This window comes from Gopherus evgoodei, unplaced genomic scaffold (genome assembly GCF_007399415.2).
Source record: "Gopherus evgoodei ecotype Sinaloan lineage unplaced genomic scaffold, rGopEvg1_v1.p scaffold_32_arrow_ctg1, whole genome shotgun sequence".
NCBI lineage: Eukaryota > Metazoa > Chordata > Testudines > Testudinidae > Gopherus > Gopherus evgoodei.
The window spans coordinates 2674357-2701771 of record NW_022059994.1 but is presented as its reverse complement, the minus strand read 5'-3'; the positions used below and the strand labels follow the sequence as shown (position 1 = coordinate 2701771).

The 27415-nt window shown below is 50.3% G+C and overlaps 2 protein-coding genes across 4 annotated transcripts in view; one reads left to right on the top strand and one right to left on the bottom strand.

The window, feature by feature from the left end:
- Positions 1–27415, top strand: part of LOC115640747 (zinc finger protein 501-like) — a 745273-nt gene that overhangs the window by 300007 nt on the left and 417851 nt on the right. The window lies entirely within an intron of this gene.
- On the bottom strand, positions 8879–25811 carry LOC115640754 (serine/threonine-protein phosphatase 1 regulatory subunit 10-like). The gene is given in 16 exon segments (XM_030543734.1): positions 8879–9572; positions 10087–10179; positions 10513–10614; positions 11031–11142; positions 11641–11685; positions 11688–11837; positions 12174–12249; positions 12743–12989; positions 13499–13651; positions 14006–14153; positions 14400–14494; positions 14747–14856; positions 15612–15649; positions 20893–20960; positions 24162–24265; positions 25717–25811. Coding segments are annotated over 13 exon segments (1704 nt in total). The 5' UTR covers positions 15626–15649; positions 20893–20960; positions 24162–24265; positions 25717–25811; the 3' UTR covers positions 8879–9213.

The window sequence follows — 27415 nt, the reverse complement described above, 5'->3', positions numbered from 1 at the left end:
TGCCAATTTTTCTCCCTTGAGTCTCTTTAAGAACCCTCAAAAGGAATGTGGCAGGAGGGGGAGGCTAGCCCATCCCCCTCATTTTGTACCCCTTTGGGCCTAGTTTCTGACACACTATTATGGGGTATTGGAGCTCTGGCTTGATGCTGTTTCTAACCTGGCCTGAGCTTAGCCCAGGCCTCCTACTGGAATTCCAGGCCTGTGTGTTTGGGCTAAGCCAGGGGAGTTCTCACCCTTTCAGACCTTTTCCAGTCCACGGGGTTGGTATGGTGTCAACTAATGAACTTGTTACTCACAGGGGGCTCTGTCATAAATATAAAGGGAAGGGTAACAACCTTCCTGTATATAGTACTATAAAATCTCTCCTGGCCAGAGGCACAAAATCCTTTTATCTGTAAAGGATTAAGAAGCTCAGGTAACCTAGCTGGCACCTGACCAAAAGGACCAATAAGGGGACAAGATACTTTCAAATCAGGGTGCAGGAGATGCTTTTTTTTTTTGTCTGTTCTCTGTCCTATGTGCTTGCTGGAGACTGATCAAGAAAGCAAACAATCCAACTGCATTAGAATTAGTAAGTACTAGCAAGGGAATGCGTTAGCTTACTTTTATTTTGGCTTGTGATTTTCTCTGTTCTGAGAGGGAGGTGTATTCTTGGTTTTCTTTTTGTAACTTTAAAGTTTTGCCCAGAGAGAAATCCTCTGTGTTTTGAATCTGATTGCCCTCTGAGATTATCTTCCATTCAAATTTCACAGAGGCGCTTCTTTTACCTTTTCTCTTTCTAATAAAGTTCTGGGTTTTTTTTAAGTGTCCTAAAAAACCCCAAGGTTGGTCTGCGCTTATCTTGTTTATTCTCAAGCCTCCCCAGGAAAGGGGGTATAGGGCTTGGGGGGACATTAGAGAGGTGTAGGAACTCCAAGTGGTCCTTTCCCTGAGTTTTGTCTAATCACTTGGTGGTGGCAGCGTTTACCTAATACAAGGTACAAGGAAGAATTTGTGCCTTGGGGAGTTTTTAACCAAAGCTGGTAGAAATAAGCTTAGGGGGTCTTTCATGCAGGTCCCCACGTCTGTACCCTAGAGTTCAGAGGGGCTCAATTAGGGTAAAGTCGTAGGCCCAATTCTCACAACTGGCTGGAGCAGAGCCCAACCCCCCAATGTGGAAAGGCCCCTGTGTTTTGCTCCCTAAATCAGTGGCTCTCCCCCTTTCCAGGCTCCTGTACCCCTTGCAGGAGGCTGATTTGTTTTGTGTACCCCTAAGTTTCATCTCACTTAAAAATGACTTGCTCACAAAATCAGACATGTCACAGCCCCTAGTACTGAAAAATTGCTCTCTCATTTTTACCATATAATTATAAACTGACTGGAATATAACTATTCTTCTTACGTGTCAGCGTATAGAGCAGTATAAACAAGTCATTGTATGAAATGTTAGTTTGTACTGACTTGGCTGGGGCATTTCGATGTAGCCTGTTGTAAAACGAGGCCAACGTCTCAATGAGTTGACGTACCTCCTGGAAGACGTGTGTGTCCCCACAGGGGTGTGTCCCCCCCTTGGTTGAGAACCACTGCCTTAAGTGAACCAGTCCCTGGGACCTGAACCCAGGATAGGCAAGTGTAGACAACCCCTTGTCCCCTATCTGCTTCCACCTGTCAGCACATTAGCCTGGTGCCCTCGGAGCTGTAACCCCCATGTTCAGCTCTGCCAGGCCGATTCAGCCCTCCCTTGTTGCATCCTGCATCTGTTGGGAGCATATCTGCTCCTTCAGCCTCTCTCCTTTAGCACAGGTGGGGCTGTGGCCCTTGGCAGCTGTGGTGGGTACTTGATTCTAATACACCCCATTGGGCTGACGCTGCATGGGGTGGGGCTCAGCATAGCTGTTAAATGCTTCATGGATCAACAACGGCAGCAGGGTGGGAAAAAAACTGAGCTGAAGATGACTGCAGCAGGGCCTCTAGGTGCTAGATATGGCAAGGGTGAGTCAAGGCTGGAAGTGACCTTGTATTTGGATCTGTTTCCCCGCTGATGCCATCCAGGCTGTGTCAGTGAACACGATTCAGTGTGAGATAGTTAATGATGGCCAAGTCATTGTTGGTCAGTATCAGAGTCACCCCCCCTCCCCCCAGGATGTAAACAAGGTGAGGAGATTGAGCTGTTCATCTTACCATCCCCTGCAGCCCAAGTCCTGTTTACCAGTTGCACTGTCAACAGTAGGTTTCAGAGTTAATGGCTGGAAAGTTGACTGGCCAGTAGAGTAGAGTGGCTCATTGAGCACTGTGCAGCTGTCCTCCTTGGACCACCTGTGAATGCCCAACAGCTATCAGTAGGTTTCAGACTTAACATATCACTGAAGTGATTGGAGAAGGGGACACCACACCGTGAGGCTGTTGGCCATTGTACAAATTGTTGTGGATCAAGGCACCTCTGGAAACTTCTCTTCAGCCGTAAAAGGGCTGGCAGGGGACAATCAGGGGCACTATTCCACCAGCATGGTGTGGTGCTGGTTCTGGTCACTTCATGTCAGCCTCTCTATCCTGACCTGTAAGTTGGTGCAGGGAAGCAGCCACACAGAATCCTGCTGCCCAGGCAGGAGGGGATTAAACCTCAGACTCTGACATCTCCCTCCCCCATTTCTTAGAGCAACCAGTGCAGCAGGAGGTGCTCACCACCTGTCTCCTCAGAGCAATTGCTGCACAGGGCCCCTTTTTAAAAAGCAAACTGAAAAAACAAATTCCATGCTGTGGCATCATACTAACACCCAGCAAGGTTGGAGCCTTTAGCTCCATCACCCAGCCCTCTGCCACTTGAACTTACCAAAGTAACTAACAGCAGTAGCAGGTTGTCATCGTCTCTATAGCCTAGCACCCGAGGGCCAGGAGATGCTTTGCAGGTGGGTTTCAGAGCTAGTTGCTGATAGTATAGCAGGACTCAGGATCTTAGCTCCATTCCAGGCCTGGAGGGGAGTGTCTTAGCAGGCACAGACTCCTCTGCATATTCTCACCCTCCCACCCGCCCTCCCAGCAAACCCTCAGCATGAAAAAAACATGCAGTGTATATTGTAAAAAAGGAAAGTAAATATACAATGCTACTTAATTAAACTCCTATTAGGCTCTAAGGGAATACAAGAGGTGGTGTTTTCCTTTTCCGATCACTGTGCGTTTTAAAAGCAGAAGTTAAAAGTAAAAGGCAACCAGAACTCTGGTAAAGGTTGTGTCCTATTTAAGTAAGAGTTTTAAGTCATGAATGGCTTTGGATCCAAAAGCAAACCAGAAACATTTGTGTTAAAGCGAATTGCTGATCTGATAAAAGGTAAAAGCCTAAAATCTGACCTGCCTATAAAACAAACAGAAGAATATGGGGGTAATTCTTCTGTTGTGCCTACAATCAGCAAGGGTATTTGTATACAAAAACAAAACAAAAAAAAAAGTTAAGCAATGACTGGTCGCCCCCAAAGGGGTAGACATATGTTCTTTTGGTCTTTAAAAAAAAAAAAAAAATCAGAGAAAGCCGATGCCAGAGCAATCTAACATACAATTTCTATTGTGCCGGTAAATTCATGGTATTTTGTGTTCTTTGTCTTCTGGCTAAAACGGTTGTGTTTAATTTTTCTACAGGATAGCCTAGTTCAAAATCAAACGAAAGGGTTAAATCAAAATGCAAATACTTGTTTTATCCAACTCGGAACAGTGTTTTGGATAGTATCAGGGAACCTGACACACTAAAGTCCTAATATACTTGCTAAAGTAAAAAAAGAAATTAACTGGCCAGCCTTTTTAATTGAAAAAAAAAGTGTTGTTAAAATTGCACCCCAACAGACTTTGGAAGCAACGACATAAAAAGTTAGCCCGCTCCCCGTATTGCACTTGGGATCCTTTTGGCTACCCCAGATCAAGCCAGAGGGCTGGGAAGAATGAAAAGCTATTAAAACACCAGAGGTTGTACCAAGTGGACTCCTCAAAAGTGGGTATGCTTGTCCTGGCTTGTTGCTCCAAAGCTCTGTAATCAAGACATTTCACAAGAAGGGTGTATGTGGCGTAAATTAAAAATAAGACTAAAGCATTGTATAGTGGGCAATGTGTGTGTGTTAATTCTTAAATTAAAAAAAAGTGTGTAAGTGAAAAGTGAAAGTTTTCTTTGTAGGTTACAAGAAGCCAAAAAAAAAAATCAGAATGAATTAACTCAACACTGAAGCTAGCAAGCTCAGTCTGAAGATAAGACGCCCAAGGACACTGCTCACAGCCAAGGCTTGGCTAACAGCCAAGGAAGAGGGGGGCTTGAATGTGCCCGAACAGCCATAAAATAAGAGAAATCCAGCTGCACAAGTCTGCAAAACAGCAAGGCCAGCAGAAAAACAAACAAAAAAAGTTTAGGGGCTGCAAAACTACGAAACAGACAAAATAGTGAAAGGGGGAGCTGAGCTTCATGTCCCTGAAACTGCGTTGTTTTGGAAACCTTAAAAACACCACAGAAAGCCGGTTTAGACTGTCACAGAGGGGCCCCGGCAAAATACCTGGACAGGCGGTAATGGCGAGAGCCCAGGGACACCCTAAACAGGAGCGGTGGGGCCGCTCTTGCAGCTTTAAGCCTGCAAAATCCTTCATTGTGATATAATGATTAATTATTGCCAGCCATTAATACAATGGGTTAGGCCTCTTTACTCACAGGTGAAAGAAGCACTACCCAAGGATCCAAAGCAACCCTGCCACTCGTTAAAACCAGGAGACTGGGTCTGCATAAAGGTCCATCTGCGAAAGACTGCTCTGGCCTCACGCTGGAAAGACCCTTACCAAGTCCTGCTGACTACCAACACTGCTGTGAAGTGCCAGGAACTGACTGCCTGGACCCATGCTTCTCACTGCAAAAAGGCCTCTCCACCTCGAGATAATCCCACTCTGACTACGGATCAGTCTCTCTTCTGCTGGTACTTTTCCTTCTTCTGAACAGCAGGAGACAAGAACAAGGTGAAGTGCGAGTAACCTCTCCCTTGTCCACCGACAAAACCACCATACATCCAACATCTGCTAAAAACCCCCAAATACCACAGGATGAGTTGCTGGTAACCTCTCTCCTGCATGGTACTAAACCACGACTGCTCCAGGAAAGAAGGAACGCTTGTGCCACTGAAACCACCAAAGTCCAGGGACTCCTGACTACAAAAGACATTAAAAACTGGCCCTGGTGAAAAAAACCAAAAAAATTATACACTAGCAAGGAGAATCTTGTGGGACCCATGCTTAGAAATGTGGTATTAATTGAACTTTGAGGTTTACTCCACAGCTGCACCCTGTGTTTTTGGCCAAGTACCTTCAGCATGTATTGCTCTCCCTAACTGGCTTTCAGATAACAAATTCCAAAGGCGCCTTGCTGCCACTACCCCCGCCATTTTCTCCACTACCACCCCTGTAACATACCCAAATACAGACAATACTATATAATCTAATGAAACCCAATGGCCAAGGCCTTCACACCTTAGTAATCTATTTAAATATTGTTTGAAAAAAATATTTTTAAGGTTCAGAATATCCCATATGAGTGAACAATTGAGTGAAAAACAGATGAGTCAGTAAAGTATATAATATCACTACAAGTGAGCCTTAAGAATCCAAAATTGAGATTAGTGGGTTTCATAGCAGGGTTAATATTCCCGATAAAAGGGGTCCTTATTGTTATTTGGTTACCCAATTACATGATAAAAACCTTGGGCAGCTGAAAAAAGCCACAGGTCTTATTACTGGAGCCTAGTTAATATGTAATTTACCAATTTCAGCCTTCACCTGGGTTATTTCTGCCCTTAGTTCGATGACCCAGGAACTGTTAACAGAGATGGTACTGAATATCACTGAGGAAGAAAAGGAATTGAAGTGGGATCAGGCCTGTTCCGAGATTTGGGATTTCCTAAATGACCAGTTCATGGCCATTCAGAATAATCTTAAGCATCAGACTTGGCCCACTGCCCTTACTAATGCTTCAGGAGTGCCATCTAATTTTTGGCCATGAAGACATACTTGGAGGTTTTCCGGGTAAAAGTGCAGGCACTCACAGTGCTCCTTCCAAGCATACGGACCAGATGAAGGGGTGTGGGCTCCCACATATCAAATCCTGCCGGGTCCATGAAAAAAAATGCATGTGAAATTAAATAATTCACCATAATATTTAAAAAATTAAACCACCTGGTATGCCTAGCCAATTTATAGTCAGTGCTCTTAAAATAACACCCAATGTTTAAATAAAAATAAAAACCCAATAAACACTTTGGCCTTTAAAACCCTCACAGCTTCAGTGAGTACAAAAGCTAAAGCATGAAAAAGTTGTCACGGGTCCATAACAATATTTGTTGGAAGGGTATGGAACAAAAAACTACCCTAACAAAATACTTGCTCTTTCAAGCTAATAACAGCTGTGTAAATGTTAAGGCCACCACTTTGCAAGACATACATTTTAATCTCACCACTGCTGCGGAAAAATCATATTGTCTATTGGCCTGTGGAGAGAGTCCTACAATTAGCCCTTAGGTTTCAAATACCTTTTAACTGAACCATCTTAATACCGGACCAAATCCAAAACCTACTTTCACTGCTACTAAAGGTTCAAAAATAATCTCTAAATTACAAGGTCAAATCCATGTGCTTCAAAATATATATATCAAATTAAAAAACACATTTTTCAAACAGCCTATAAAGTATCTACCTTATGTACTAATTATAATGTATTGTGTTATTTAACTAAGGCTCCAAAACAACTCCATCATATTATTACAATAAAAATGTTAATACTTATTGCTTTTGCTTAGTTTAGAAATGTTGCTATTGTTGTAAAAAACGTAACAAAAATACCTTCCATGTCCATACTAATCACACATTATCGTTACATCCAAAGCTTATAAGGCTAAACCATTTAATTTAAAATCAAAAATACAAGATCTAATAAAAATAAAGGTTTAAAAATCATAGTTGTGCTAAAAGCAAAAAAGAAGATTTAAGTGCAGCCATCTTAGTTTTGTTAAAGAGAGCAAAAGTCAGGCTAACCCTAATCACGCAAGTCTTGTAACAGCAGGACCTGTGCAAGTGGGAAACTGCAAGGGATGCCGTTTTAGCCTTGCCTGAAGATAAAAATGAAATGCTCGCTTTAGCAGGAACCGTTGAAATAAGTAAAATATCAGGGGGAAAAAATGTATAAACAGGACACAGCTGTTGGCCGTTGACGTATGTAATGGGAATGTATAAATAATTGTCATAAATTGCTAGTTTTTCACAGATTTGCTAAGCACAAGGGGACCCCCTCCGTCCAACTGTTGCTTGAATACACTGTATCTGCCTTATTGCTTACAAACGCAGAGTGAGGGCTTGTTTTCTTCCACAGATCTGATACAAAGTTCCTATATCAAAGGACTTGAGACAAAGATGTTGTATGTGGATAGGCTTAATACAAGGTTATATGAAGAGACATAATACAAAGTCATATGAAGATGCTTAATGCAGAGATTTATCTACAACGACCCCATGGAGGGGGTGGAGTTAACAAGCAACCCCTTTGCTCAGTGGGTAGGGGGCAGTAGTTAACGGACCCCTCTACTCCCCAGCTGAAGGATCGGGTATCCTGCTGCAGCCAGATGGAGGGAGAAGTCTCCTGACCACATGCCCAGGGAGGGCAGTATTTCTGAGGGAGCCAGAGGTGAAAGTAAGCCAGTACGGAGGACTAGTAAGAAAAGGAGACTGGCTGAGGGTGGGAGAAGCCTGCCCCCTGAATAAGAATAGCTGTTCTCTGAGTGGTTCAGCCCTGGGGGTTAGCAGTGGCTTCTGGCATCCTTGTTAATTTCACTCACAGTAGCTGGGGGTAGTGAGGAGGGTGTGTTTGACCACGGCAGGGGCAGTCCTTGTCTGCCCCCGGGATGAGGAGATCTTGTCTCCAATACTAATATACGCAACAAACACAAGCATTTGGCTGCACAGCTTAAATCCAGAGCTAATAAAAGCAGCTGGAAGGGGAAAACTCACTGTCACATTGGTTTCTCATCTCCTCCCTACTCCTCCTCCAGCCAGGCTGCAGACAAGGCTCTGCATTCCTCCTGCCCCACCCCCAGCAGGGGTTCTCCTCTAGGCTCTAGCTTGCAGTAGGGACATTGGCTGAGATGCCTGCTGCTGCTGCCTGCATAAGAACAGTGTGTGACCATGGCAGGGGCGGTTCTTTTCTGCCCCCAGGATGAGGGGGTCTCCAATACACAAAAAACAATCAAAATCAGGAACTATTTCCAAGTTAAAATCTATCCCATTCCCTCCCCAGCAGAGGATCATGGTTGTGATGTCCAAACTGCTTGCAGATCCTCTTTGAAATGTTACTGAACCGTGCAGGGAACAGCTGAGTTTAAACCATTCTTATGCAGGAGGCAGGCTTCTCCCTCCCTCAGCCAGTCTCTCTGCTGCAAGCTAAAGGGAAGCCCCTGCAGCTGCTGCTCAGTGCCAGGCAGGGAGAAAGCATGGAGCCTAGTGTCCACAGCCTGGCTAGAAGAGGAGGGAAGACATGGAGAAAAATGTGACAGCAAGTTTTCACTTTTTCAGGCTTATTCCAATAATAAAGTTTTATTACAGACAGTATTGACAGTAGTAATAGTAGCTTTATTTTCTCTATTTATGTCATACAATGGGAGGGATCCATGAAGTACATTAGGAGAGGTGAGTTGCTTGTGATTGGACCATATGGGTCAGAAATGTAAATTACTTTCACCCCTGCCCAAATCCCAGGGCTCCCAGCCGCCTCTGCAGCTGGTAACTCCGAGGGTGATTTAAAGGGCCCAGTTCCTAGCTTCAGCTGAATCACTGAGCCCTTTAAATCCCGATTTAAAAGCCCTGGGATTTAAAGGCCCCACCTCTTCTGATAGAAGCCACGCCTCTTCCAGTTGGGTCTTTCCCCCTCCACAGGACTCTGGAGTACTGGCAAGTCCTTTAAGTTACTTTCACCCCCGGGGGAGCCGAGCAGTGTGGCTGGCTGCTCCTCAGGGTCAAGTCTCCCCAGGCAAAATGTCTTCAGCGTAAGTCTGCAGTAGGGGAATCTGTGGACAGATCACAGCCTGGAGCCGGGTAGGGCAGCCATGCAACCCCCACTTTTACACCTTTGCTAGTTCCACAGAGATGTACACAGTGGTAACAACCCACAGGCAGCAGCTCTAGTGCTTACAAAAAGTCACTGGGGGGCCGCAAAGTCATGTCTCATCAGCGCCACCATCATGTTAAAATACAGGAGGGAGCGGAGTTGTGGGGGGAATTCTCCCTGCAGTGGTTCCTCAGTAGCAGCAGCCATCGGGGGGGGGGGGGTTGCTTCTTCCTCCTCCGGGCATTACAAGGCCGCACAGAAGCCATAAGTGGTGGATGCAGCCCAAGTCTGACAGTGGGCGCCCCAGAGTCCGTGAAGTGGGAGCAGCTGTATTGGGTGGTTTCACAAGGTGTTGGCAGACTGGGGGAAGGGTCCTGGGCGCTGCAGTGGGGCGGCCCATTCACTCCGGGATGGTAGAAGGCACAGTTGTTCTCGTACCTGCAGCTGCCTTTCAACTTGAAGTGGCGACACACGGGGCAGTGTGACATGTCTGCTTAAGAGAAAACGGGGTGCAGGTCAGCCATGGCGGCAGGGCACGGCCAGAGGGGTGGCGGCAGAGCAGGGCGGGGGCTGGGGAAAAAGACTACAGCTCCCAGCATGCAATGCTGCAGCTGAAACAGTCTCCCTTGTCCCCACAGGCCTATAGGGAGCTCTCTGTCACTCTAGGCCCCGCCCCCAAAGGAGCAGGGCCTGTAGGATCGAATGAGTGTAATACATGCTGGGTCTCCCCCATCGGCCCTTGCCACTTGCTCGATTAAAAATGAGGGAGGGGAGACTCACAGGCGCCTCCCACAAAGGGGCAGGGCCATTCCAAAGCTATGGCCCTCTGATCCCCCTAGAGGGCAAGCCAAGCCCCCTGCAATAACCGCTTCCGTGGCCTCCACCATGACCTGGGAAGGGGGGCTCCCTGCCTTGCCCCCGGTGGAAAGGGCCTGGTCCACCCCCTTGCGTACCCCTCTGGGGGTTTCCTCACATTCCACCATCAAGGGGATCCCAGAACTTGCCTTGCTGGGGAGGGCTAGGGCCAATCCTCCTGGGCCCACCAGGCATGCTAGGACCTGGGAGCATGTTGAGACCCCCAGGGCCACCATGGGGACCTAGGGGTAAGGAAGAGAGGCACAAAGGTTAGAGACTCCCCTGTCTGAGCACCAAGGGCAAAAAGACACCTGCTGCCAAACCCCCACCCTACTCCATGCAACACAGCCCCCCATTAGCACCACACTGGGGCATTGGTGCGAGCACTGACTGCCAGGACAGTGTCCCCTACTGAGCCTCTACCCTGCTCCTTGCAGCATAACACCCCTTAGCACCGCACTGGGGTCAGCAGGCCCTACTGATTCTGGCACACCCCAGCTGAAGGTTGACAGTCTTCATTCACCCCCCCACCCCCGTTTCCTACCCACCACAGAAGATGGTAGCTCCCTGCTTACCAGGCATGGGTCCTGGCCCCCCAGTAGGGAAATGCTGCATGTTCTTTGGTCCAAGTGGGAATCCATTGGCGAGAGGCCCTTGGCCCAGCAGCCCATTGGGCACTGGAAGACGAGAGCAGAGGGGTCAAATACAGCTAATGGGGTTACACTTCCCATTCCCTTCACAGCAACCTCCCATTCTAACCCAGGAATGTTTACACGGCCACCTCTCCTGGAACCCCCAGAGCAGGAAATCACACAGACATGCACTCGCACACCCATGATGTCATCAGGATGCTAGGGGCACCAGCTCTCCCCTGGCCCCAGCCACTTGAACTGAGCAAGGTCACTTCCTTTGAATTACCTGCCCGCCAGAGCCCCTAGAACTGTAGGAGCTGAAGGGTTATATGTCCCAGGCGCCCCATCGAGACGGACGGAAGGCAAAGAAACAGAAGCCAGAAGGCGACCGGCAGGACAGGATTTTCTCCTAGCAGCAGGAGGTGGGAACAGGGTCAGTGCCCTCCCTACAGGTCTCTTACCTCCTGAGGGTCCCAGGGGCTGTGTCTGGAGGTTGCCAAGCAAGTGTTTCATCTTGTCTGAGCAATCCGGCTGCTTCATTAGCTCCTCCGTCTTGTGGTTCTTGGGCCTGCCCTGTGCAGGGAAGGCAGACAGGAGGGGCAGGGTTAGACAGAGAGTCCCTCCTTCCCCCCACCACACCCCGCACACACACACCACCCCCTCAGCTCTCTCTGACCTCTAACTCCAGGGCACTGTGCTAGTCCATTAACCCCTCCAGATGGGGCCGGGGGCTGGCTTGACTCAACTGCTTTGAGAGAAGGGGGTGATAGGAAAGAGTCCCACCGCCCCATGCATCCCCGGACCCCAACTATTGCTCAGCTGGTGCATTGCCCGAGTTTCCCCTTCCCCCTAAGTGCTGGACCTTCAACCAAGCTGGAGGCAGGGAGACCAGGCCAATGGTCTGCTCCAGCAGTGGTGGGGTGGCATGGGGAAGCAATGGTCCACTCTGGGGGAAGATGGGCCAGGGAGGCCCCACCCATAGAGCAGCACAGAGTTTACCCTTTTGGTGCCGGACTCTCCCACTACGGGGAGTCTATAGGGTCAGTCAGGCTACACAGCAGCACCGATTACCGTGATGGAGGGAAGGATCACCTGCACGTTCATGGAGGAGCTGGGGTTGGGTCCTGAGGACTCTTGGGGAGCATGGGGCCCGGCATCAGGTTGGCCAGCACTGGAGGCAGCTTGGAGGCCCCGATTCCATCGTGAGACTGCGAGGCGGTGGCTGGGTTGAGTCCTTCTTGGTAGGCAGCCTCGTCCATGGTGCATTCCTGAGAGAGGGGACAGAGGAGACACTGGAGTCAGGATGGGCTGAGGGTGGGGAGGACGCCCCAGCCTCAGGAGCTGGGGGTCATGGCTGGGTGCTCAGATTCCTGGTCCTTTGCCCTTCCCTAGCCCGTCCCTGTTTATACAGACAGAGACACAGAGTGAGGAAGGGCCCCCAGTGAGCTGGGAAATGAACCCCCTGCTCTAACCCCTAGACCCCTTCCACAGTGAGGAGCGAACCCAGAAGTCCTGACTACCAATCCCCTTGCTCTACTCCACAGGCCTCCTCCTTCTGTCCCTCAAAGCAGGATAGAGAACCCAGGGCCCTGGGCCAGACGTACCTTGTCGAGCGGGATGAGTTTGGGCGGCAGAGGTTCGTACGACTCCGGGTCGGGTTCGTGGGGACTGTCTGGAATGCTGCGGAGAGGAGAAATTCTGGTTAGATCTCAGCACCAAGAGATGTGGTCATAGCTCAGCACTGTGGGGCTCTCAGCACAGCCTGATGCCCCCACCCCCCCGACCCCCATGCTCCCAGCACAGCCTCACAGGCCAGGTCCACCCACCCCCCCAGCATCTACCAGCCATGGGAAGCAAAGACAGCAGAGTCAGAGCGGAATCCTGGTGCCCAGCAACCTAGAGAGGCTCCTGGTGGGCTCATCTGCTGGGACGTCTGGAGCTGAAATCAGGGTCTGTGGTCCCTGAGTCAAACCACCAGGTCGACAGGCTCAGAGGCAGCAGCCGGCTCATATGCCACTAGAGAGGGACAGCGCCATGCTGGATTCAGGTGGGTGGCCCAAAATTTGACACACTGGCCGTTAAAGAGCCTACATTGCGCAACTGGGAAATGGTGCCCCGGCCTCGCCCCCAGTATCCTTCCAACCCTGCGCCCTACCCCCAGGGCCTCACCCACCTCTCCTTGAAGAGGAAGATCTCCTGCAGGATGCCCTTCTCCCTCTCGGCCTGGGTGAACTTCTCGCGGCTACCGCTGCCCGGCTGCACCAGGGGGATAGGCAGGTCAAGGAGCTTGGGGTAAACCGAGGGCACCTTCTTTTTCATGGCGTTGCGGCTGAGCCGGCGCGCCGTCTCGAAGGCGTGCCGATCCTTCAGCATCTCCCGCTTGACTGCCTCGCCAAAGTCCTTGATCTTGTTCACGTTGACTACCGGGGGAAGAGAAGAAACGGAGAGAGGTTTAGTCAGGGGACAGACAGGCCTCTGCCGTCCAGCTGATGGGAAGGATGACACCCTCCCTCCCTCACTCCATAACAGGAGTTCATCATAGAGAGAAGCATCATAGAATCATAGAACTGGAAGGGACCTCGAGAGGTCATCTAGTCCAGTCCCCTGCACTTAAAGCAGGACTAAGTATAATCTAGACCATCCCTGACAGGTGTTTCTCCAACCTGCTCTTAAAAATCTCCAATGATGAAGATTCCACCAACCTCCCTAGGCAATTTATTCCAGTGCTTAACCACTCTTAACAGTTAGGAAATTTTTCCTAAAGTTCAAAGGCCTTGTATCTCTTTTCCCACCTGCAGAAGCCAGGTAGTCCCCTGGTGCTGGAGCAGAGCTGGCACCCCCTAGAGGAAAAGGCCCCATGTCCCATAACCCAAGTGCCAGATGGGAGCTGGTGCCCACTAGATGGAAAGGCCCATGCCCCAGTATGCACCTAGCTCAGTCTCATCCAGCTCGAAGTAGAAGTACTCCCGCAGCTTGCTCTCTTCAGGCCAAGTCACTGTCTTCTTCTTGCCCTTCTTGGTAAACTGCGTGGAGTCAGCGGTGCTCTCGGAGGGCTTGGCGTCTGAGTTCTGCTCGGATGAGGCTGCAGGGACGGGACACAGAGCGGCTCAACGATCAGACACAAACACCCCCCCCACGGAGCCTGGATCTAACAACCAGCGCCAATGCCTCCTGAGCCCAACCCAGGACCCTCAGGTGAAGACAGCCCTGCCAGCCCCACAGTTAAGCTAACACAGGAGCTGCCCCCCTCCCAGCCAAGGCAGCTGTATCCCAGCTGGCATGGCCCACCTGGCCACATGCATTATGGATTTGATGGCCTCCTAGGTGGCAACATCAGGTCTGATCCAACACAGCCAGGATGTTGGGCTGACACCTACCACTGGCTCAGGGTTAGCACAACAGAACCCACTGGCTCCAACGCCTTACCCATCCTTACCGGTCTCCATCAGCTCTGGAACCTCTACTGTCGGCCCAGGAGTGCCAGGCTGATCCACCTCCACGGGCTTGGATGCAGTACCAGGTTCTGGAGAGGATGGTTTAACAGCGCTCACTTGTGGGACTGGCTTCCCTTCAAACGGGCTCGCCTGGGACACAGAGAAGTGTGGGATCAGTGTAATGGAAAGCAAACCAATGACTCTCAGTCCCTGCACCAGACCCCACTCCCCTGTCATTGTTGATGTTAGAACCCAGGGGTCCTGCCTCCCAGCCCCCCTGCTCTAACCTACCAGATCCCCCAACCCCCGAAGCTGGGGAGAGAACCAAGGGGTCCTGCCTCTCAGCCCTCTCTGCCCTACTCTAACCCACCAGCCCCCACCCAGAGATGTTTGTACCTTGGCTGCAGTAGGAGATAAGACTTTCTTTTTGACCCTGATCCCCGGGATGGGGGCAGAGTTAAGGGCATCCAGGATGCCCAAGCCCTCCATTGCTGCAGAGAGGGGGGGAAATGAAAGAGGTTATACAAACTGAAGCTCCACGCACCTGCAACTTCCCGTGTTATCCTGCCCCTCCCCCATGCTACACCCCAGTCGCCTCCCAGAACCAGGGATAGAACCCAGGAGTCCTGACTCTCAGCCCCACCCCTGCAATTCCATTACTCTCACCAACTAGACCCCACTCCCTGCCCAATAGTGAGGATTGAACCCAGGCATCCTGACTACCGGGGCCTCAATGTACTCACGTTGCACAGGGACGAACTTGACTCTGATTTCCTTGGTGCTGTTGGGGGTGGTGCTCAGAGGCTTGTATTTCTTCTCTACTGGTGGGTTGTCTTCAGAGGGGGCGGACGTGCTGAGAGAGAGAAAAGCAGACATGGTGCTGAGACCATGGCCCAGGAAAGGGATCAGACGCTGCCCTGAGCAAGGAGCAGGCAAGCCCAGATCATGTGGTGATCTGGCGTGAAGAGCACAGGAAGCACAGCACAACCCTAGAGCTGCTTTGCAGGGGGCTGAAGGGGCAAGCAGGGGCGGCTTGGGAAAGGTTACCAATGCTGGGCCTGTACCACACATGGCCTCAGACAAATCCCCTCAGCACTGAGGCCTCGTCCGGACTAGGGGAGGAAAATCGATCTTAGATACACAACTTCAGCTACGTGAATAACGTAGCTGAAGTCGAATATCTAAGATCGAATTACTCACCCGTCCAGACGGCGCGGGATCGATGTCCGCGGCTCTCCGTGTCGATTCCGGAACTCCGTTCGGGTTGATGGAGTTCCGGAATCGATGTAAGCGCGCTCGGGGATCGATATATCGCATCTAGACTAGACGCGATATATCGATCCCCGAGCAATCAATTTTAACCTGCCGATACGGCGGGGTAGTCTGGACGTGGGCTCAGTCCTGCCTCCTACCTCCCCCTACTCTAACCCACTAGACCCCACTCCCCTCCCAGATCCAGGGCTAGAACCCAGAAGTCCTGCCTCCCAGTTCCACACAGAGTGCTTCTCAGGACTGTGGAACAGAGTGTGAAGCTGAGGCAGACAGAGAAAACCACAAGCACAAGGTCTGGACACCTTCCCCAGAGCAGGGGAGGATGCTCAGACCACCCTCTGTCTCTTCATTGGTATCAGCTTCAGGTTGTATTTCTCAGGGCTTGTCTACATCAGAAAGTTGCAGCGCTGGTGAGGGAGTTACAGCGCTGCAACTTTGAAGGTGTACACATCTGCAGGGCATCACCAGCGCTGCAACTCCCTGTTTGCAGCGCTGGCCGTACTCCCGTTTTGTCTCGGGTGTAGAGGATCCAGCGCTGGTGATCCAGCGCTGGTAATGCAATGTAGACACTCACCAGCGCTTTTCTTGACCTCCGTGGAATAAGCAGGTATCCCAGCATACCTGAGGATACCTCTCTGGTAATCAAGAAAACTCCTCTGCCCTGTGCTCACCTGACCCCTCCTTTAAATGCCCCAGGAAATTTCAAAAATCACCTTCCTTTTTGCTCAGTCAGGCGTGGAGTGCAATTAATCAATCAATCATTCAGCGACCATGCCTCCACGCAGCAAACGAGCCCCAGCATGGACCAATGCAGAGCTGCAGGATCTAATTAGTGTGTGGGGAGATGAGGCTGTTCAAACACAGCTGCGCTCCAGAAGGAGAAACTACGATACCTATGGTCAGATATCGCAGTCGATGACGAGAAGGGGCTACGAACAGGACGCCTTGCAATGCAGAGTAAAAATTAAGGAGTTGAGGAGTGCATACTGCAAAGCCTGTGAGGGAAACCGACGCTCAGGAGCAGCCCCCACAACCTGCAGGTTTTACAAGGAGCTGGATGCCATACTTGGGTGTGGCCATACTTGGGTGTGACCCCACTGCAAATCCTAGGAGCACGATGGAGAGTTCAGAGCAGGGAGAAGTTGGGGATGGTGTAGAGGATGAATGCAGTGATACTACTGGCGTTGAGGGGGACACCCCGGAGTCTCAGGACTCAGGCAGCCAGGAGCTCTTCTCTAGCCCTGAGGAGACTAGCCAGTCCCAGCAGCTGGAAGCGGACGTTGATGAGGAAGCTGAGGATCGTGCTCGTGGTAAGTAGATTGCAATGCTTTGTGATAGCAGGATTTTCGTTATGGCTGACTGCATGCATGCCTAAACTTGGAAAAGCCCATTGATTTGATCTATGACATCTGTGTAATCTGCCTGAGTAATCTCTTGAAAAGTTCCAGCTAGATCTTGGGCAATGTGCTTTAACAAGTTGATAGGTAGAGCCACCGTGGTCCCTGTCCCGTTCAGGCTAACTCGTCCGATCCACTGTGCAGCGAGGGGTGGGGGGACCATGGCCGCACACAGGCGAGCTGCATAGGGGCCAGGGCGGTATCCGCATTCCTGTAGAAGACCCTCCCGCTCTTCCTTGGTAACACGCAGCAGTGATATGTCTGGCATTATGAAAGCCTGTGGATAGTTTAGGGATAATTGAGGGCAGGTAGCTAGAAGCACGGCTCCCCAGCGCAAGGCGGTCTTTTTCCTCTGCCCCAATCCACCCCCCCCCCTTCCCAGCACGTAGGCATCCAGGCGGGGTGCTTCTTCCTCACCTGCCCTGCTGTGTGCTCTGTCCGTCCCCCACCCCCCCTTCCAAACGTGAAACCTGCTCTGCGGTGTGCTCTGTCCGTCCCCCACCCCCCCTTCCAAGCGGGAACAGTGTCCTGCGGGGTGCTTCTTCCTCGCCGATCCCCCCTTCCAAACGTGAAACCTGCTCTGCGGTGTGCTCTGTCCGTCCCCCACCCCCCCTTCCAAGCGGGAACAGTGTCCTGCGGGGTGCTTCTTCCTCGCCGATCCCCCCTTCCAAACGTGAAACCTGCCCTGCTGTGTGCTCTGTCCGTCCCCCACCCCCCCTTCCAAGCGGGAACAGTGTCCTGCGGGGTGCTTCTTCCTCGCCGATCCCCCCTTCCAAACGTGAAACCTGCCCTGCTGTGTGCTCTATCCGTCCCCCACCCCCCCTTCCAAACGTGAAACCTGCTCTGCGGTGTGCTCTGTCCGTCCCCCACCCCCCCTTCCAAACGTGAAACCTGCTCTGCGGTGTGCTCTGTCCGTCCCCCACCCCCCATTCCAAACGTGAAACCTGCTCTGCGGCGTGCTCTGTCCGTCCCCCACCCCCCCTTCCAAGCGGGAACAGTGTCCTGCGGGGTGCTTCTTCCTCGCCGATCCCCCCTTCCAAACGTGAAACCTGCTCTGCGGTGTGCTCTGTCCGTCCCCCACCCCCCCTTCCAAGCGGGAACAGTGTCCTGCGGGGTGCTTCTTCCTCGCCGATCCCCCCTTCCAAACGTGAAACCTGCCCTGCTGTGTGCTCTGTCCGTCCCCCACCCCCCCTTCCAAACGTGAAACCTGCTCTGCGGTGTGCTCTGTCCGTCCCCCACCCCCCCTTCCAAACGTGAAACCTGCTCTGCGGCGTGCTCTGTCCGTCCCCCACCCCCCATTCCAAACGTGAAACCTGCTCTGCGGCGTGCTCTGTCCGTCCCCCACCCCCCATTCCAAACGTGAAACCTGCCCTGCTGTGTGCTCTGTCCGTCCCCCACCCCCCCTTCCAAACGTGAAACCTGCTCTGCGGTGTGCTCTGTCCGTCCCCCACCCCCCCTTTCAAACGTGAAACCTGCCCTGCTGTGTGCTCTGTCCGTCCCCCACTCCCCCTTCCAAACGTGAAACCTGCTCTGCGGTGTGCTCTGTCCGTCCCCCACCCCCCCTTCCAAACGTGAAACCTGCCCTGCTGTGTGCTCTGTCCGTCCCCCACCCCCCCTTCCAAACGTGAAACCTGCCCTGCTGTGTGCTCTGTCCGTCCCCCACCCCCCCTTCCAAGCGGGAACAGTGTCCTGCGGGGTGCTTCTTCCTCACCCGGCCCCCCTTCCAAGCAGGAACCCAGGCATCCCACTAACAGGAGAGAATTTTAAGCAAAAGTACTCACCCCACTGCTAGACATGTCTTAGCTTTCTTGAACTGTACAGTGTTATGTGAGGTATGTGAAAGGGATGCTACCTACAGTTTTCAGTGTCCTTCAAAAGTTGATAATAAACAATGATGCCCCTGTGTTTTACATGTCTCTATCTCTATTTTTTCTAGGCAACTCGAGTAATGCAGCTGTGTCACCAGCCTCACGTAGATTGCAGAATTTGAGGCGCAACCCTAGGAAATCAAAAGAGGAGCTGATCAAGACCGTTCTGAACCACTACAACAGGGAAAGTAGGAAGACTGAGGAGTGGAGAAAAAGTTTGCAGGAATGGAGGCTGACTGAAAGCAGGAGACAGGAATTGTCTGCCAAAAGAATAGCCAGGCAGATGATGAGACTCCTGTCTCGCCAAACCAAGTCTTTTGAGTCTCTTGTAGCCACGCAGACAAATATATACCGTGATAGCCCACAGCCTTCCCAAAGCACTGTTCCTTGTCCCCCTGTGTATCCTCAAAATAGCTTTATGCAGCACCCAGTTCCTTATTATCATCAGCTGCCCCCAACACCTCTAAGATCACCTAGTAACCAAGATATGTTTAATTCTTACCCAGTGCACTCCACCCCCATCATTCTGCAGCAAAGTAATGGTGAGTTGCATCAGACGGTTACAACTGAGTAAAATAGGAAATAGTAAAACATCTGAATGTACTGTGAACTACCCATACCCCCTTTCCTGTTTTTTACTGTATGACAAATAAAAGGATTTGGTTTGTATTTCTTTCCCTATGTTTTATTGGTGATAGAAATGGTTAATTATACACAGCAAGGTAAAGCAAAGCACAACACATGCACCAAACATTACTGCTGGTTCTCAGCATCAAATTGCTCCCTTATAGCATCCCTAATCCTTGAAGCCCTTTCCTGGGCCTCCCTATTAGCCCTGCTCTCTGGCTGAGCAAACTCATTCTCCAAACGTCTAACCTCGGAGGTCCATTCCTCACTGAACCTTTCACCCTTCCCTTCACAAATATTATGGAGGGTGCAGCACGCGGATATAACAGCGGTAATGCTGCTTTCCATCAAATCTAGCTTCCCGAACAGACTGCGCCAACGGGCTTTCAAACAGCCAAAAGCACGCTCCACAGTCATTCTACAGCGGCTCAACCTGTAGTTGAACCGTTCCTTGCTCCTGTCAAGCTTCCCCATATATGGTTTCATGAGCCATGGCATTAATGGGTAAGCGGGGTCTCCCAGAATCACGATGGGCATTTCCACTTCCCCTACTGTTATCTTGTGATCTGGGAAAAGGGTCCCGGCCCTAAGCCTCCTGAACAGGGCACTGTTCCTAAATATGCGTGCATCGTGCACCTTTCCAGGCCATCCAGAGTAAATGTCAGTGAAATGCCCACGGTGATCCACAAGCGCTTGCAGAACCACAGAGAAGTACCCCTTGCGATTAATATACTCCGATGCCAGGTGGGGTGGAGAGATAATAGGAATATGCGTCCCATCTACTGCCCCTCCACAGTTAGGGAACCCCATTTCTGCAAATCCATCTAAAATGTCCTGCACGTTCCCCAGAGTCACGGTTCTTCTTGTCAGTGTTCGATTAATGGCCCTGCAAACTTGCATCAGCACCATTCCAACGGTGGACTTTCCCACTCCGAACTGGTTCGCCACCGATCGGAAACAGTCTGGAGTTGCCAGCTTCCAGATTGCAATAGCCACCCGCTTCTCCACAGAAAGGGCATCTCTAAATCTCGTGTTCATGCGCCGCAGGTTGGGGGCGAGATCATCACAAAGTCCCATGAAAGTGGCTTTCTTCATACGAAAGTTCTGCAGCCACTGCTCGTCATCCCATGACTGCAGGACGATGTGATCCCACCACTCAGTGCTGGTTTCCCGAGCCCAAACGCGCCGGTCCACGGAGCAGAGCACGTCTGTTATTGCCACTAGCATTGTACTGTCTGCATATTGATGCGATTCAGTACCATCGTCCCATTCCTCAATGTCAGTCACACGCACATTTAGCAGCCTAAGGATTAGATCAACAGTAAGGCGAGATGTGCTGGCAATAGTCATTAGTAAGGTATTCAGTACCTGAGGATCCATTCTTGAAAGATAATGCAGAAAAACCGCTTTAGAGTCACAATGCTGCCACAGTGCTCCGCATGTGTACCAAAGCAACGCTGGCCGTTGGAACAGGAACAGGAAGCAGAAGGACAATCACACTTCCTTCCCCTTCCCACAAGCCCCAGCGCCGCTTTGGGACGAGGTGCCCTGTGGGATAGCCGCCCACAATGCATCACTCCCTACAGCGCTGCAGTGTGGCCACATCTAACAGCACTTGCAGCGCTGCTAGCAGTAAGTGTGGACACTCTGCAGCGCTGGCCCTATACAGCTGTACTAATACAGCTATAACAACCAGCGCTGTAAAGTTTTAGATGTAGACATGGCCTCAGACACTACTACGGTGTTGGGGTTCTTCTTTAAAGGAACCAGTGACGGAGTCTCCAGTTCCAACCCTACGGCAAAGCAGAGCTCAGGTTAGCAGAATACAGTAAGAGGCAAAACCACACACATTTTCATAGTACCTCATCTGCAAGGATCCCAAAGAATTTTTATGTTGGGATTGGTCACCCAGTGGAGAAATGTAGCCACCAATTGGCCATGTGTTCTGTCCAGGTGGCAAGCCTCACAGGAAATGACTCATAGATTATCAGGGTTGGAAGGGACCTCAGGAGGTCATCGAGTCCAATTCCCCGCTCAAAGCAGGGCCAGTCCCCAGATTTTTGCCTCAAATCCCCAAATGGTCCCCTCAAGGATTGAACTCAGAACACTAGGTTTAGCAGGCCAATGCTCAAACCACTGAGCTATCCCTCCCCCAAAGGTAACCCCTTGTAAGTAAAAATGTTTTTAAAAAACCAGAAGGGGTAGGGACTAGTTAAAAAGCCCACCCTCCTTGCTAAATTAGTAGCGGAACAAGGCTCGGGCCCATAAAAAGGAACAGTTCAGCAAACACACACACACACACACACACGCAAAAAGTCAGGCAGCCATAAAGAAATATAACGATTTCGCAAAAAGAAAAAAAACAAAACAAAAATTGGGTCCAGGTAAGCAATCAAGCAACAAATTAAAAAAAAATGGCAAAAATTTAAAAAAGCAGCAGTTACAGGCATGGGACATTTACATCCCTAAAACAATAATTAAAATGGTAAAAATCTAAGTTAACTAAAATATTGTTTTAAAAAATAAGCACTTTTTTTTAAAAAAAAGGAAAAAATTAACTCTGCAAGGCTAAAAAATTAGCAATTAAAATTAATAAAAATATATTTTTAAAAATCTTGGTTTCTTTGCAGCAATTCTATTAAAAAAAAAAAAGCTATTATACACCAAAGGTTGTACCAAGTAAACTACTCAAAAGTGGGTGTGCCTGTCCTTACCTATTGCTCCAAAGATCTGTAATAAAAACATTTCACTAACATATATATAAAAGAAATTAAAAAAATAAAACCAAATGATTTCTTACAACAAGAAAAGAGAGGGCATATGGGTTAAAAGATCATGCAGAGACGCACAGAGTCCTTAGGCCAGTTTCACTGTAGAGATGGTACATTAGAATTGCAAAGAGTCTCTTTCAGATTCACTTCATCAGGTGAACAACAGGTTTTTCAAGTAACATCCTATTTCCTCAAAAAGAACAGGAGTACTTGTGGCACCTTAGAATCATAGGGCTGGTCTACACTGGGGGGGGAGGGAAAATCGATCTAAGATACGCAACTTCAGCTATGTGAATAGCGTAGCTGAAGTCGAAGTATCTTAGATCGATTTACTTCGGGTCCTCACGGCGCGGGATCGACGTCCGCAGCTCCCCAGGTCAACTCCGCTACTGCCGCTCACTCTGGTGGAGTTCCGGAGTCGACGAGAGCGCGTTCGGGGATCGATATATCACGTCTAGATGAGATGCGATATATCGATCCCCAAAAAATCGACAGCTACCCGCCGATATGGTGGGTAGTCTGGACATACCCATACAGAGAGCACGAAAAGGTGAGAGTTGTCCTACCAACTCTGAGAGGCCAATTAAGTAAGAGAAAAAAAACTTTTGAAGTGATAATCAAGATAGCCCAGTAGAGACAGTACAGACTGTTCTTTCTGCAGATACAGACAAAAATGGCTGCTACTCTGAAACCTTCTATTTCCTAAACATCACTGGTAATTAATTACATGGATTAAAATAAGGTAACTATCCATAAAGCGGTTACTACACAGGTTACCAATGACATTATTACATAAGTTTTATTTATATGTTAATATTTCCTTTCCATCTCAGATTGAACAACATACGGCCCTAGACAGGAACCCTTTTGTTACACTGGGAACCTCTAACAAGATGTGAGTAAACTTAGACTAGTACAATTAATATCTTCTTCCAGTTCTTCAGCATAAAAGTTTAAATTTCAAAGCTCTAGCTCAGGGGTCCCCAAAGTGCCCGCGTCCTGACCCTCAGTGGAGCACCCGCCGAAATGCCACCGAATTTCAGCGGCATTTTGGCAGCGACGCCTCTCGATGATGCCGCTTGCGGCCGACAAGTGACGTCATCAAGAGGCGTCGCCGCTGAAATGCCACAGAAATTCAGAGGCATTTCAGCGGGTGCTCCACCGCCGCAGTGGTCCTTCGTCTGGCTCCTGCCAGACGAAAAGGTTGGGGACCACTGCTCTAGCTTATCTAATGTGGAATGGCCCTAACTTCCATTTACACACATTTCTAACATGAGTTTAAAGGGAGAATCTGGGTCCATTAACCTGCAAATTGCTTAACCCTTTCTGGCCGTGTGTCACAGAAATTTAGATCTTGCGTGGATTCTCCCATGTTTAGTGAGATGTGATCTCCGTGTGTAACTTTTCCCACAGTCCAAGCACTTATGGGGGTCCTTCTCCAGTGTGGATCCTCTGATGTTTAACAAGATCTGACTTCCACATGAAAAAAAACTTTTCCCACAGACGAAACACTTATGGGGGCTCTGATGTGTGGATTCTCTGATGTGAATTAGTTCTGACTTCCAAATGAAATGTTTCCCGCACTTGAGGCATTGAGAGGGTCTCTCTTCTGTGTGGTGTCTCTCATGGTTATTAAGATCTAAGCAGTTATTGAAGCTTTCCCCATGGTTTAAGCATTGGGAGAATTTCTCTCCAGTATGGATTGTCTGATGTGTTACAAGCTGTGAGCTCAGAATGAATCTTTTCCCACATGCAGGCAGTGCCAGGGTGTCTCTTTCTTGTCTGTTGAGCTCTGGGATCCTTGTCTCCCCTCCCACAGTTAATAGATTCATCTGCTTTCTTCCCTGCATGGTTTCCCAGCAGCCTCTCTGACCTGTGCCAATTTCCCCAGGCTTCGCCCTCTTCCAAGCAGTGGGAAAAATTCCATGCAGCACTTCCCATAAAAGTCTCCTGTGATTCCACTTTACCAGGGACTTCTGCATCATGATTCGCCTCTTCATTCTCACTCACTCTCTCATGATGTACTGGGAGAGAGACAATCCAGACAGGAGTCACTGTGCTGGGGAGAAAGAGTAATAGCACCAAGGGAAAACGCAACACAGACTGAGCAATTGGATTCTGCCTCCACTTCTCACCCAAACACTCACAGGGAAGGAAATCTGGAAAGGAAACTCCTGCAACTTTTTCCTTCATTCCCCAGATGGTTTCTGTGTCAGTCCTCACCTGTGTGGGTGCCTCTCTTTCCTCACAGGCCTGGAGATCGGGCACCCACGGCTCTTCTCCTCGTTCCAGCCGTGCGATCAGCTCAGGTTTGGGAATGGGAAATCCTGCACAGAGGTGAAATCAGACCAGATCAGGGTATTATGGAGTGCTCTGTATGCTGAAAATATGCTTATCAATATGAATATGACACAACTGGAACATACTTTATGCAAAAGGTCCCATTTAAGGTATCATTAGAAAAGCTGTAAGCTACTGAATATGGTTTTCCTATTTGCATGTATGTATCATTCTTAAATTTAAAATTAAGTAAGGAGACCCCTGTTTATCACCCAAGAGATCTGCTGCAACTAACAGATTCTGAACAGGGGAAAGGTTTGGGCCCAGATTAGAAAGAAGTCTAGTCTGTGAAAGAAATTTATGGAAATTTATGTGAAGGTGAGAAACTATTATTTGTAACCAGTTTCTTAGTGTATTAAGCTTAGCCTTGCAAGTTTGTTTTATTTTGCTTAGTGACTTTCTTTGTTCTGTCTATTATTACTTAAAACCACCACTTTTTATACTTAATACATTTTGCTTATTAATAAACCCAGTGCAAGTGTTACTGGTGGGGAGAGGGCAAACAGTTTGTGCATCTCTCTCTTGTAGTGATGAAGAGGGCAAACACTTAGGAAGTTACCCTGTACAATGTGTATACAGGGCAAGACCGATTTATCTGGGGTTTAGATCCTATTGTGGATGGGTATCTGAGTGCTGGAAATAAGTATCTTGCTGTGCTGTTTTCAGTTAAGATGTGCAGCTTGGAGGCGTGGCCCAGACCCTGAATCTCTGCTGCAGCAGGTTAGCACGTCTGGTTCAACAAGAGAGGGTACTGGGGGCCCAAGCAGGCAGGGAAAACAGGCTCAGTGATTATTTCAGCACATCAGGTTACAGTCCCAAGGAGGTCTCTGTGACTGAACTCTTCGCACAGGGTGCACGAATAATTCGGGGAGTGTCTGTCACCAAGGGCACTGTGTGAACGGAACCTGTCCCCATGCTGTGCTGGTGGGAATATGGAACCTAAGAGGACAGGAACATGGTCACTGAGCCGCCCTGGAGGAGGCAGGCGTCCAGGGAGGTGACGGAAATTTTTATACCCTCACTAGGAGTTCCCAGGATCTGTGCTCTCTGGGGGAATGGTTGATGCACATCCAGCTCTGGCGTTAAACCGCTGCCTATTTCTAAACCTGCAGAGCCCAGAGCCCTCCCCATGCCTGGAGCTATTTCCAAGAACGGAGGTGAACAGAGATTTTGTCTCCGACTGGGAATCGATACAGACAGGACAATGAACAAATTCTATCCCTTTGCAACCTGGAGGGATGGGGATTTGCTAGCATAGCCATTAGCTTTTGACACCTGTAATCCACTGGAGAAGGCATGGAGATGCAAGTCTCTCTCATGGCAGCTGTGCATTATGGAACCCATTCACCTCTGATCTAACTGACCAGGAAGAACCTGACCAGAGTCCAACACGCAGACCCCACGGCTTCTAGTATCTGAGAGGATGGGAATCCCTTACCCAGCAAGGTCACCATCTCGTAGTTCTCCTGCATGACGTCCCTGTAGAGGGCTCTCTGAGCGGGGTCCAGCAGAGCTCCCTGCCCCTGGGTGAAATACACAGCCACCTCCTCGAAGGTCACCGGCATCTGAAACAACAAGAGTACCTCACTCAGCACCTGCTGCCCCAGCCACAAACCCGCTAGTCACAGGGAAAGGAAACAAAAACTTGAAGCTCTGGGAGGGCCAGAGTAGCAAAATCTGACCCCTACTGCTAAGAGCAGCCAGGAAGCTTCAGGGGGTGGGAGAAGGTGAGAGCTCCTTGTCCCCCACAGCACATGGAGCAGGGCAGGGTCTTCTCATTTCCCACACGCCTGCCAGCCACAGGCTGATACGGGAAGCAGAGCTCTGAGCCAGGGACAGGGACAGGAATCCTAACAGCTTCCTTTTGTATTTGTATGAGCCTCTGGCCAGTGGGGTCAGGCTCCAGCCCTGTGCAGGAGGATTTTGTCCTGTTTTTGAAATGGGCTGTCACAGGGTCCACACAGGTTTCCACCCTCTGGTGCCTACACTCTCTGTTTGGGCTTGTGTAATGAAGAGGCCTCCGCGCTTTCTTTTGCTGGTTCACCCAAGTGTCTTTATTTACAGTGCTCAGGCAGTTCCCAGATCCCCGGACAGAAAGTGACCCCCAGACCCTCCCCAGGGTCTCCTGGCCTTTGAGGCGTCCTTGCTTGGTAAGGAGACAGCGAAACTGCCCTCCTGTCTCCTCCGAGGCGAGCCTCCTCACTGAGCTTTGCCCAGGGCTTTTATAGCCCTCCTGGTGCCTCAGCCCTACTGTCAGCACTCAGCTCAGCATGCTCCTCAGAGCCAGCCCTCCATTAGGGCTCGCAGCTGGGCTCCCTGCATCTCTACCCTGGTCTCCTGGCCAGAAAGCAGGCCATAGCCAGCATTTTGGCAGGGCTCTAAAGGGGTTTACCCCACCCCGCCACACCCCTCCCCCTTTTAAGGAGCTGCCAGGCTCACCCTGTCCCTGCCCCTCCTTAGGCAGACAACTCCGCCCCTCAGTGGGATGCCAGTACCCCTGCGGGCCCTTCTTGGGATGTCCAGGCCCTCCGCCGCATCCACAGTAGGGACAGGCCTCCCATGTATGCCCCCTGGCGCGACACAGACCACAGACCTGGTCTGGCAGTGCCTTCTGGCCTGGGTACCCCCCCACTCTGGTTTCAGTTCCCCAGCCCCCTGGTCTTTATCTCCCTCAGGCCCCTGAGAGCCACACTCCTGGCACTCCTGCCCGGAGGGTCCTTTGGTGCCACCTTGAGGTGCTCGGCTTCTTTTCTAGGAGTTTTCTTTCCCTTCTCCCCCCGCTCCCCCCAACACCACAGGAGGGGGGGGGGTCCTTGCACTTGTTGGGGTTCAACCCTCTCTTCACCTCCCCTCTGCTCTCTCTATTGGGTGCCCCCTGCCTCCTTCCCCCAGTCCACCCACAAAGTCTGCCAGCCCACACTCCTTTGTGGACATTCCTGTTTCTTATGGCCCAGGTGTCCGCACTGCCAACAAGTCAGTTCTCGACTGCGGGTGGGCCCTGGGTCTGACCCCTTCTTGGGAGCAGCGTCTGGTGGGCTTCTTCCTGGTCCTGTCCTCTTACTGGGCTTCACCACCCACTTGGGCCCCTCTGCTTCTACATATTCTTCTGTTACTGGACAGCATCTGCCACCTGGGCT